This window comes from Heptranchias perlo, chromosome 2 (assembly GCF_035084215.1).
Source record: "Heptranchias perlo isolate sHepPer1 chromosome 2, sHepPer1.hap1, whole genome shotgun sequence".
NCBI classification, from domain to species: Eukaryota; Metazoa; Chordata; class Chondrichthyes; order Hexanchiformes; family Hexanchidae; genus Heptranchias; species Heptranchias perlo.
The window spans coordinates 59,407,037-59,420,378 of NC_090326.1; the positions used below are offsets into that span (position 1 = coordinate 59,407,037).

The following is a 13,342-nucleotide window of genomic DNA, read 5'->3' on the forward strand; positions in this document are numbered from 1 at the left end:
TTTGAATTGGAATGTTGCAACCCCCTCAACGATTTAAAAAATGATAGATAAATATTTGGTAAATGCATTGTATATGCTGAACCTTGTATATGCTGAACCTGAAGTGACTAACGCAACAATTTTCCCCCTCAAAATAGAGGCTCTTGATTTGATCAGTTCTGAAATATACTTACTGAATCCTTATAAAATCAGTTCTGTTACAATATTGGGGGAGTGAATAAATTTAAATGTTGAAATGCGTTTCTTGGAGAGGAGTGTCCCTGTTAAGTATGGGAGTACTGAGGCTCATTCTTAATTGTTCACTTCTTAAAGCTCTTATTGCAAATGAAAGGTATTGGGAATTTTTGAGCACAGAGTAAAAAAGCATTTCTGTTACAATTAACAAAAAATGGAAAGAATACATTCATATTTCAGTCCAGGTACTTGGACCTAATCACAAACAATATAATCCATGTTCTGGCTGCGAGCTGCACCTGGAAATCATGTTGGTAGAGCGTCCGATTCCCTAATAAGGGGTCCCTATGGCTGTTTTGACTTTCAAATTTTGCCTGCCAGTATTGAGCAGGCTTTATAAGTCTCCAGTGGGACTATTACAGGGTTCACTTCTCATTTGAAGGCAGTAAATTGGCAGTTACCTTTTTACAAGCATAGCACCAATAATCAAATCAGTGTGGCATTGTTAATGTTTATGAAGAAGTTCATAGCCAAATAAATAGAATTTTTTTTCTGTCCTTGTTATTTTCCTCTCCTCAATTAGAGGAAGAAGTCCATGGCAAACTGCTGCAGTTGAGTTTTTAAAAATGATTATAATGGGTAAATGGACAAACCAAAGCTGTTTGGAATGTTTAAAAAGAAAAGTTTGTTGCATATATTCGAGGTTCTAAAACTTAAACTGGCCAAATTCAAGCAGTTATCTGAACCAAATTGTATACATTTATATAGTAGTGTTAATGTAGGAATTTGATACTAGGTTTGAGAGGGAAAAGCAAGAGTCACAAACCAAGATTTTAAATTTGGTAAACTTTGCAGGGATGAGACATAAATTGACCGCAGTAAACTGGCCTGTTAATGGGCAAACCTACAGACGAACAGTGGGAGGTATTCAAAGAAATATTTGGTACAATACAAAACCAGTATGGTAATGGAGAAAATAATGGGACTTAAAGTAGACAAATCTCCAGGACCTGATAGTTTCCACTCTTGGATATTAAAAGAAACAGGTGTGGAAATTGCAGTCATAATTAGTCATAATTTCCCAAAGCTGTTTAGATTTGGGAATTATGTCCTTTGATTGGAAAATTGCAAATATCATTCAATTATTTAAGACAGGAGGAAGGGAGAAACCAGGAAACTACAGACCAATCAGTTTAACATCGGTCAATTTAACGTCAGTTGTGGGTACATTACTGGAACCTTCATCATCAGGGACAGAGTGACTGAGCATTTGAACAATTATGAGCTGATCAAATGGAGTCAGCATGGATTTGTGAAGGGTAGGTCATGCCTGACTAGTCTAGTTGAATATTTTCCAGTCACTAACAAGGTGGATAGGGGAGTATCTATGGATGTTATCCATATGGACTGCCAGAAGACATTTGATAAGGTTAAGCACAAGAGAATATTAGCAAAAATTAGAACGTATGGTAATTGGTTGGGGTAGGAGATAGAGAGTAGGGATAAAGAGAATGTACTCTGATTGGCAGAATGTGATAAGTTGTGTTCCCCAGGGATCTGTACTGGGGTCTCAGCTTTTCACCATATATATCAATGACTTGGATGAAGGAATAGAGAGTTGTATATCCAAGTTTGCAGATGACACTAAATTGGGAGTCACAGTAAGTTGTGTAGGGAGCAAGAACTTAAAGGGTCATAGACAGATTAGGTGAGTAGGCAAAACGGTGGCAAATGGAGTTCAATGTGGAGAAGTGTGAGGTCATCCACTTTGGGTCCAACAAAGACAAATCACAATATTGTCTTAATGGCAAGAGACTAGAAACTGTGGAGGAGCAAAGGGACTTGGGTGTCCAGGTATACAAACCATTTAAAAGCTAGTCCACAGAAAAAAAAGTAATCAAAAAGGCTAATGGAATGTTGACTTTTATAGAATCATAGAAATTTATAACACAGAAGGAGACCATTTGGCCCATTGTGTCCGTGCCGGCCAAAAAAGAGCTAACCAGCTTAATCCCACTTTCCAGCACTTGGTCCGCAGCCCTGTAGGTTACGGCACTTCAAGTACACATTCAAGTACTTTTTAAAATGAGCTGAGGGTTTCTGCCTCTACCACTCTCTCAGGCATTGAGTTCTAGATCCCCACCACCCCCTGGGTGAAAAAAATTCTCCTCAGCTCTCCTCTAATCCTTCTACCAATTACTTCAAATCTATGTCCCTGGTTACTGACCCCTCTGCTAAGAGAAATAGGTCCTCTCCATCCACTCTATCTAGTCCAGTCATAATTTTATATACCTCAATTAAATCTCCCCTCAGCCTTCTTTGTTCCAAAGAAAACAACCCCAGCCTATCCAATCTTTCCTCATAGCCAAAATTCTCCATTCCTGTCAACATCCTTGTAAATGTCCTCTGTACCTTCTCTAGTGCAATCACACCTTCCCTGTAATGTGTTGACCAAAACTGTACGCAGTACTCAAGCTATGGTTTAACCAATGTTTTATACAGTTCTCGCATAACCTCCCTGCTCTTATATTCTATGCCTCGGCTAATAAAGGAAATCAAGAGAGTTGGAATAAAAAGGGGCAGAAGTTATGCTTCAGTTGGTCAGACTGGGTCAGACCCCATCTAGAATATTGTGTTCAGTTTTGGATTCCACACTGCAGAAAGAATATACTGGCCTTGGCGTGGGTGCAGCTCAGATTCACCAGAATGATATCGGGACTTAAAAGGATTAAATTATGAGGACAGGTTACATAAACTTGGCTTGTATTCCCTTGAGTTTAGAAGGTTCTGGTGATCTAATTGAGGTGTTTGAAATGATAAAGGGATTCATTAGGGTAGATACAGAGAATCTAATTTCTCTGGTGGGGGAACCCAGAACAAGAGGGCACAATCTTAAAATTAGAGCCATGCCATTCAGAAGTGAAATCCAGAAGCTCTTTTTTCACACAAAGGATAGTGGAAATCTGGAACTCTCTTCCCCCCCCCCCCCAAAAGGCTATGGATGCTGGGTCAGTTGAAATTTTCATCCATCGCCCCTGTGCTCGCTGACCTACATTGGCTCTCGGTCCAGCAACACTTCGAATTTAAAATTCTCATCCTTGTGTTCAAATCCCTCCATGCCCTCACCCCTCCCTATCTCTGTAACCTCCTCCAACTCTACAACCCTCCAAGAACTCCACATTCCTCCAATTCTGGAATTCCCTCCCTAAACCTCTCTGCTTCTCTACCCCCCCCCCCTCCTTCTTTAAGACCCTCCTTAAAACCCAACTCTTTGACCAAGCTTTTGGTCACCCGTCCTAATATCTCCTTTTTTGGTTTGGTGTCCATTTTTGTCTGGACTTTGATTTTGTGAAGCGCCTTGGGACATTTTTCTATGTTAAAGGCGCTATATAAATGCGAGTTATTGTCGTTGCCATCGTCATCTGACCTTATAAGATAGTATCCTAGGCAGTGGGTTATGTGTCCTATGGCAATCACTCGTCTCCCAATCGGTGATTTAGGAGCATACAAAAAAGATGGACATAAAAAGACTAGCAGGTCCATCAAGTCTGCCCCATTGAATCGTATTGCAACAAAGTAACATCATCTTTATTGCTCCCCACCCACTAGCAGCCATGTAATCTTTTGAGGCAAAAAAAACAGATTTTTAAAAACCCTAGGCCAATTTAGGGTATGGGAATTCTGGGAAATTCTTCTCCAATCTGCGAACATGATCAAAAATAAGATCCAGGAGATAAGAACATACAATGATGGAGAGGAAAAGACCCTCTGGTCCATCCAGCCTGTCCCACACAATTGTGATACCTTGTGTATCACAATATATATTGTGATACCTTGTGTATCACAATATATACAATCTCCACCCCAGCCAAACCATATGATCTCCTGGGAGAGGTGAAAAACCAGATTAAAAACCCAGACCAATTTGGGGGAAGAAAAATCTGGGAAATTCCTCTCCGACCCCCCCCCCCCACCCCCCCACCCCCCCGACCTCCAAATGGCGATCAAAACTAGTCCAGGAGATCACTCTGGCCCTGATAATTCTTTGCATTACCTACCTTTTGTAAGAGGTGATCTCCGCTCCAGCCAGAAACAGGTCCAGCTCTCACTTGAAGGAATTCAGCGAATCAGCTTCACTATTCTCTAGGAAAAGAACCACCTCCTGACATCTAACCTAGAGCTGGCCTTATACAACTTAAAATTGTGACCCTTGGTCCTCCCTTACCTATTTAATTGGAACAAACTGTCAACTCGATCACAATCTATTCCCTTCATCATTTTATAAACCTCGATCAGATCACCCCTAAGTCTGTACTTCTTTAAAGTGTAGAGTCCTAACTCTTTTAGCCTATCTTGATAACTAAGATGCTTTAAAGTGGGAATTAGTATAGTAGCCCTCATCTGCACGCTTTCCAAAGCCTCAATAACTCACTGTGAGGAGACCAAAACTGGACACAGTATTCTAATTGTGATTACTTGGTACATCACTCAACATCCCACTTACCTTTTGTACATAATGTTATCAGCCTCCTCCAGTAACTTATTCAGCTCCCTTTTGAACATATGGAGCGAATCTGCATGAATCATTAACCTATTACAAAGGTCTGTGACCCTCTGTGATATGAAAAACCTCAAGTCAGTTCAATGCTTACGTGACTTGTATGCATGACCACTTGCTGTCTCTAATTTATCTAATTCAAACAATATGTCCACACAAACACAGTCTAGTCCCATCATCATTTTAAATACTTCAATCAAGTTACCCCAAAGTCTCTGCTTTTCCAAAGTAAAAAGGCCAACTTTCTGAGCCCATTGTGAGAACCAAGGGTTTTTAAACTAGGTATCAATCTTGTGGCTCTCCTCTGAACCTCTTCCAGGGCCTCTGTCTCCCACCATGTAAGGGGACAAGAAAGGAAATCGGTATTTTAGATGGGACCTAACCAAGGTCTAGTTCAAGGACACGATGGTGCTTTTAATTTTATATTGGATTGTCCTCGCTATACATTCTAATATTTTGGTACTGGTTGTGAAACTAGAGACTCATGCATTATAACTCCTAGGTCTCTTTCCCGCTCAACAGACATCAATTCAGAACCCAGCAGGGTATGCAAATCCTTGTCATTAGCCCTACCTACATGCATAACATTATATTTATCTGCATTAAATGACACCTGCCAGACGCGGGCCCATTCCCCATCACATCTGGATGTCGATTGTAATTTTTTTCTCCAAGGATTCTGACACTGGCACAATTCTTTGTTTTTCATCTGAAAATTTGCGGACAGTACTCCCAATGCTTTAATTCACATTATTGATGTAAATCATGAAGCGTAACAGTCCTGTGGGACTCCACTAGTAACCGGTCTCCTTGCAGAGCCACTATCGTTAATGACAACCCTTTGTCTACAAGAATGCAACCAATTCCATATCCAACCCATGATTTTCCCTCCAATCCTACAGGACTCTATCTTATATAGTAACCTGTTGCATGGAACCCTGTAAAAATCTTTATGAAAATCGAAATATATAGGCCTAGAAATTTGGTCATGCTGCGCCCGCTTTACAGGTATAAAACCAGCGCCTACGCAGTCAATATGGTGGGCAGTGGACGCTACTCATTCCGTGCCGGAAATGCATCACTTGCCATATTGGTAAAAGCTCTTGTGTAGGTGTCCAGGGCGCATGCCTGAAACAGGCGTTAGGATCTTTGCATATGCAAATAGGAGAACTCGTACCTGTTTGAGGCCCCCTTTGCAAAATTGGTCAGTTCCTTCAGGTGCTTGGCAGCCAAACCAGCATTTTTTTAAAGGGATCATTAGAGGCTGCCACCTGAAAGGTAAGTTTTAACTTTTACTTAATCTTATTGTGGAGCCCGCAGCTCGCCGGTGATAAGCAAATTAATCTGGTGGACTAATTTGCCGTGGTCCACCTGCCATCCTCATTGACGCATGCAGCATGCACTGCACTGGGATCATACCCCAAACTGGGCATGATCCAATTTCTAGGTATAATGTCATGATGTGGAGATGCCGGTGATGGACTGGGGTTGACAATTGTAAACAATTTTACAACACCAAGTTATAGTCCAGCAATTTTATTTTAAATTCACAAGCTTTCGGAGATTTTCTCCTTCCTCAGGCAAAACATTTGCCTGAGGAAGGAGAAAATCTCCGAAAGCTTGTGAATTTAAAATAAAATTGCTGGACTATAACTTGGTGTTGTAAAATTGTTTACAATAGGTATAATGTCTACAGGGCTACCATCATCCATTGACCTGGTAACCTCCTCGAAGAATTCAACCAGGTTGGTAGGAAATTACCACCTTTTCCAGAAGCCATGTTGTGAAACCCTAATAATCCTTTCTCTGTCAAGGTGGTATACAGAGAGTCTCTAATGAGCCCTTCTAACAACTTTCCTGTAACTGAGGTCAAATTAATAGGCTTATAATTTTCTGATCCTGACCTGTTGCCCTTTTTTGAGGATCCTTTGGTAAATAAAGGAGCATATTTAGATAATGCAAATATGTAGGTGCCCTGACAAAAGTAGAATCTAATTTTAGGCTTTTCTAATTCACAGGGATTCAGAGGCTAAAGATGGTATTACAGGCTTATGTAATAGAAACAATTCCTATGGATGATCTGAGGGAGATGGCTCCATCTTTGGACTCTGTCGGGATATATTCAGACAGTGATTCTTCAGATGATGGAGCAGAATTGTTACAAAGAACATCAGAAGCTCATGCACAAAGGAACAAAATTGCTAATATAAAAGCAGAAAATGCTGGAAATACTCAGCAAGTCAGGCAGCATCTGTGGAGAAAGAATTTTGCTTTTGAAAATTGCTAATATGACAGCTTTCACATCTGCAACAGGATAAGGGATTGTCTACATGCATTGATAAGTTAACTATATGTTAAGAAAATATTTGGTTTAGAATGAAAGCAAATGCATGTGCTTTCTTGATGTAACTGAAAAGCTTTCTATGAAAGAATAGATCAAGATGTTTTTCTCCCCTCATTGAACAATTACTGAGTATTATTTGCTTAGGATATATTGCAGATAGAATGGAACATGTGCTAAGTTATTGATTGGTGGAGCCATATCGGTATGAATGGCAATAAATGCTAACACTTGTATGTATTTTTGGCCAGAGTAACTCAACACAATGGGGTATATTTTCCCATCAACATTGTTTTACACCAGCATTATCCTTTTTATTTTAAACTGGTTAATGCCAATGTTAAAATAGCATTTATAGGAAAATACACCCAGTGTTACTGATGTAAGCAGTCAGTTGGGTTTGATTTATTTGTAACTTTAGAATGGAATAGTTGTTTAGAAATTTTAAGATGTTTTGATTTACCTTCTTTAAATGAAGTATATGTTTTTCACTTTTAATTTTTTTTCCTCCCCAGACAAATGTCTGTGGTCTGTGCAGCAGGGATATGTAAATAATGTGAATCTAAACCAAGCAGAACCTGCTGTTCAGCATTCCGTGCTGAATTAAATCATTTGTAATTTAAGTGCTTGAAATAATAATTAAAATAGCTTTTTTTATAACCTGTTGAAAAGACTGTATTGAAACTTGCTTGTACTCTATTACAGAATTCCAAATTATTTCTTTCACAAGTATGGAACTAGAAAGGCCATTAAATGAATAGAAGATGCAGAGTTTGCACTGTTGTGGATGCTACCCAATTAATCAGCTTTTTAAAAAATACATTCTCGGGATATGGGCATCACTGATAAGGCCAGCTTTTATTACTTAACGTCGTTGCCCTTGAGAAGGTGATGGTGGGCCACCTTCTTGAACCGCTGCAGTCCATGTGATGAAAGTACTCACACAATGCTGTTAAATGGGGAGTTCCATGATTTTAATCCAGTGACAATGAAGGAATGGCGACGTGTGACTTGGAGGTGATGGTGTTCCCATGCATCTGCTGCCTTTGTCCTAGGTGGTGGAGGTCTCTGGTTTGGGAGGTGCTGCCGAAGAAGGCTTGGTGACTTGCTGCAGTGCATCCTGTAGACAGTATACACTGCAGCTATGGTACGCTGGTAGTGGAGGGAGTGGACTGGTGGATGAGATGCCAGTCGAGTGGACTGCTTTGTCCTGGAATGCGTCGAGCGTCTTGAGTGTTACAACTGCACCCATCCAGGCAAGTGGAGAGTATTCCATCACACTCTTGACTTGTGCCTTGTAGGTGGTGGAGAGGCTTTGGGGAGTCAGGAGGAGAGCCACTCGCCACAGAATACCCAGTCTATGACCTGTTTTACTAGTAGCAATGGCATTTATGTGACTGGTCGAGTTGAGTTTCTGGAAAATGGTGACTCCCAGGATGTTGATGGAGGGATTTGGTGATGATAATGCCATTGAATATCAAGGGGAAGTGGTTAGACTCTCTTGTTAGAGATGGTTATTGCATGGCACTTATGTGGTGCGAATGTTACTTGCCACTTATCAGCCCAAGCCTGGATGTTGTCCAGGTCTTGCTGCATGTGGGCATGGACTGGTTGATTGAGGAATTGCAAATGGAGCTGAAGACTAATCATTGAACTGCCCCATTTATGCTATTATAGAGGGAAGGTCATTGATGAAATAGTTGAAGGTGGTTGGGCCTAGGATGCTGCCTTGAGGAACTCCTGCAGCGATGTCCATAGGCTGAGATGATTGGCCTCCAACAACCACAACCATCTTCCTTTGTGCTACGTATGACTAGCCACTGGAGAATTTTCCCCCAGATCCCCATTGACTTCAGTTTTACTAGGGCTCCTTGGTGCCATACTCGGTCAAAAGCTGCCTTGATGTCAAGGGCAGTCACTCTCCGCTCATCTCGGGAATTCAGCTCTTGTGTCCATGCTTGGATTAAGGCTGTAATGAGATCTGGGGCTCGAATTTAGCAGGCCTGCGGGTTCCCAGCGGGTGGTCCTCCGGGAGCGTGGAAAACGCGGACGGGTAATTGTGCGCGTCCCCCACGCGATCGCGGGATAATTGGACCCATTAAGCCCTGCTTCCGGGTTCTGCGCTCCCCAGCTGCGTGCCGGCCGGCTGCGCATGCGCAGTACCGTCGACGCGATGTAGGAGCTCCAGTTAAAGGGGCAGTCTCCCAAAGCCCCTCCTGCTGCAAGCAAGAGGTCTGGGAGAATGGCTCAACAAAGGGGAAAGGCTGCGCCCCGTTTTTCAGATCTGGCACTGCAGCTGATGCTGGAGGGCGTGAGGAGGAGGAGGGAAACACTCTTCCCAGAAGATGGGCGCAAGTTCCCTGCCGCCGCAACCAGGAAGGCATGGGCAGAGGTGGCGGCGGAGGTGAGCAGCAGGGGCAACACCCCAAGGACTTGGGAGCAGTGCCGCAAGCGCTTCAATGACCTGACTAGGTCTGGCAAGGTGAGTACACCAACGCACCCTCCCACATCCCGTCCCCACCATCACGCCAAGCAGATCACAACCCCCTCCTGCACAGCCACCACTGCGCTCCATCAGCAATCCTCACAGCCACTCATTCACCATCCTCGCCGTGCACGCAAGTACCCACCGTCCCTGACCCCACCCGAACACTACCACACACCCCAATCCCCATGCAATGGGATGGGCACGTGGCCCACGCTTCCTCCCATCCGTTCCGCGCCACGCTCAACCCAACCACACCGATGCTCGATGCGTCTCACGATGCAAGACGCACCCACTCACACATCTGTGTTTTGCCTTCACAGGAGAAGAGGAGCAAGAACAACCGCGAAAGGGCACGCACCGGAGGTGGCCCGCCGCAAGTGGTGGAGCTCACCGACGCAGAGGTGGAGGCGCTCGACCTCGCCCGCACACGACATTGCCTGTCGGTGGCCAATGGCGAGTGTGTCGCTGCCGAAATGGCCGGTAAGGGAAAGCTGACACTCAACACCCATGATCGCGAGTTACCGTCTCATCACCTGCCATCAGGCGCACTGTCAAGTTGGTCCACATGCCTCAAAGTGCCCTCTGTTCTCTTGCAGGTCCGTCTTTGGGTCAAGCGAGCGTGGAGGGCGATTCCTCAGAGGACATGGCGGTCTCTGAGGGTGCATCGTCACATCAGAGCCAACCATCCACCAGCGCAGAGACACGCACCTCGGTGGGTCCCCCTCGCCAACTAGTTGGGGTAGCACTTGGTGAGTCACTGCGCACGAGTGAGCATGAGCAGACCCTGGTGGCAGGGGCAGCCGCGGAGGGTCCGCGACGGAGGGAGCACTCATCTCCAGGCTCTGCTCAGCCGGACCCAGATGCTGAACCCAGGGGGCCACCAGAGAAAAGGAGAGTCGTCGAGGGCCACCAGCTAATTGCTGAGGTGCTGGCAGAGGTGCCGCGCGCATTGTCCACAATAGCGCAGGCGATGGAGGAGTCCACCTCCTGCATGTGGGCATTGGTGGCGCAGGCACAGGAGGGTACCGGCGACACAGTGTCGCGGGTAGGTGCGGGACTGTCTGCGGTGGAGGACAGGCTGGCCTCCCTCGAGCGTCACGCACAGCTCCACTTCGAGTCCTTGCAGGCCCTCACAACGTCTGTACGGATTCAGGGTGAGCAACATTCCGACGCCACCAACAGGCTGAGGGATACACTAGGGGTGGCCTTGCAAGGCCTCACACATGCCATCCAAACTGCCGTCCAGCAGGGTGGAAGGGGTGATGTGGGCCGAGGCCAAGAGAGGGATGATGGTGACCGGGGACATGGAAGCGGGGACGCCTCTCAAGGCGTCCCCACGTCCCACCCGTCGCCCACCTCTCAACCAGTACCCGCAATGGTGCCTCCTCTCCAGGTGGCCGAGTCTGCCCCTGCCCCTGCCCCGGTGCAGGAGGAGCAGTCTGTGGAGGTGCCCTCACGGGCACCGAAACCCAGGGGCCGTCCGCCCAAAGCATCTACCCGGTCAAGGCAAGACGACGAGCAACCTGCCACTACCTCTGCTGGAGCCACAGGGGTAGCACCACGTAGGGGTTCCCGGAGAAGAATTGCAAAGGCCTTATAATCACAAAGGGAATACACCAGGGTGTTTATTATTTTGTACTTTGTTTCTTATACGATGTCACATTCCAGATATTAAATAGTCTATTCTCACCACTCCTGCCACCTCTCGTCCATTCTTCCGCGGCTTGTGCAATAGTTGCGTTCCGTGGAGGCCATCATGACGGCAAACACCTGCTGCCACCCATTGGGCACACTGCTGTGGGTGCAGGATTACTGGCAGCACTCTTCAGTGGAGGGGGCTGGTATGGCCGCTCGCCTGTGCAGGTGAGGAGATGCGAGCGCCTCGCAGTGTGTGACTCTAGGAGAACCGTTGACGTATGAGTGCGTCCCTGGCCCGGCGACCATCCCGGTGAGTCGCGGCTCGGCGCATGGGTCGTCCAACATCCTCTGGCTCCTCCTCCTCGCCCTCGCCCTCGCCCTCCTCCTCCTCCTCGCCCTCCTCCTCCTCCTCGCCCTCCTCCTCCTCCTCGCCCTCGCCTTCCTCAATGTGGGTGGCGGGTGTGGATGGGGCCTCCTCCAGCGGCACCCCTCTCTGTTGGGCCAGACAACTATGATTCATCCCACTCTGAATGGTGTGTATTGGAGCGCTCCCCCAGAACGATCAAGGCACCTGAAGCGCATCTTGAGAGGCCCTATGGTCTGCTCAATTGTAGACCTGGTAGCAGTGTGGCTGTCATTGTACCGACGCTCCGGCTCGGTGATGGGGTTCCTCAGAGGTGTCATGAGCCACGTGTGGAGGGGATACCCCTTGTCGCCGAGGAGCCAGCCGTTGCCGGCGTTGGGTGCCTGCAGGATGGGCGGGACGGCGGACTCCCTGAGGACGAAGGCATCGTGGCAGCTGCCGGGGTATCTGGCGCACACGTGTAGGAATCTCTGGCGGTGGTCACAGATGAGCTGGGCGTTCATGGAGTGATACCCCTTCCTGTTGATGAACAGCCCTGGCTCATGCGGAGGTGCCCGTATTGCGATGTGGGTGCAGTCGATTACACCCTGCACCCGTGGGAAGCCGGCCATGGCATGGAATCCAACCGCCCTCTCCATCTGGCTGCGCTCGTCCATGGCGAAGTTGATGTCGTGGGAGGCCCTGCGGAACAACCCATCGGTGACCTGCCTTATGCACTTGTGTGCAGAGGACTGACAGACCCCGGTGATGTCCCCGGTGGCACCCTGGAAGGAACCGGATGCGAAGAAGTTGAGGGCAGTGGTGACTTTGACGGCGACAGGTAAGAAGATGCTGCTTGGTCCATCAGGGAGCAGCTCGTCGTTAAGGAGGCTGCAGATGTTGGCGACTACCTGGCGATTGACTCTGAGCCTCCGTATGCACTGCTCCTCGGAGAGGTCCATGAAGCTGAGCCTCGCTCTGTAGACCCTGTGCGGAGGGTAGTGCCTCCTGCGACGCATCTCTCTCTGCGGTTGCCCTCCCTCCTGCTGTGCAGGTGGGTGTGCCGCAGCACCGTGTTGGGGGGCCCCACCTCTCCGAGGCGGACGGCGTGGACTGCGAGGCTGCTGGGGCTGGTCATCCTGTTCGTCCTCCGACGATGTCAACGCACCACCCATCTGGCAGGTGTTGGTGTGAGGGGTTGTGCAGGGTAGGTGGGTGGGTCCTCGGACTGGGGCTGCGGTTTCGTGTCGGTCTGTCCTCTGGCTTGGCGGGGGTTGGTGGAGGGCAGGGGTTGCCCTATGTGACGCGGTGGCCTCCTGCGTGGGTGAGGGCTCTCCCCCGTGGAGCGCACCTTGGCACCTGCCACAGGCTGCTGGCTGCAACACGCCTGGTTTGAAGGGTCCTGTTTCCCCCAGTGTGGGAAACTGACTGCGTTGAACCTAAAATCCCACACTTCCTCTTTTGACAGCTGCTTCAGCTCATTAACTGACCACAACGAGCAAGTTAAGTGCTCTCAAGTGGAACCCTGCTGGCTTTAATTGCCTGCGGGATTCCCACCAGCGGGGCTTTCGCGCGCAGCCCCGCTCGTCAGCGCGGTACCCGGAAGTGGCCGGGATTTCGTCCGAATCCGGTCACGTGATCGGAGATCGGGATTTTCGGGGCCCCCCCGCTGGAAACCCGCAGGTAACCCGACCCTAAAATCGAGCCCCTGGAGCCGAATGGTTCTGGCGGAACCCAAACTGGGCATCGGTGAGCAGGTTATTGCTGAGTAAGTACTGCTTGATATCACTGTTGGCGACT

General features: G+C 47.5%; 1 protein-coding gene across 1 annotated transcript in view; it reads left to right on the forward strand.

Moving 5' to 3' along the window:
- Positions 1-7,744, forward strand: part of LOC137339579 (1-aminocyclopropane-1-carboxylate synthase-like protein 1) — a 35,213-nt gene extending 27,469 nt beyond the window's left edge. Inside the window, exon 14 of the mRNA XM_068001906.1 lies at positions 6,751-7,744. Coding sequence (XP_067858007.1) covers positions 6,751-7,019 — 269 coding nt within the window. The 3' untranslated portion in view covers positions 7,020-7,744. The remainder of the gene's footprint in view (positions 1-6,750) is intronic.
- The last annotated feature ends 5,598 nt before the right edge of the window (positions 7,745-13,342 follow it).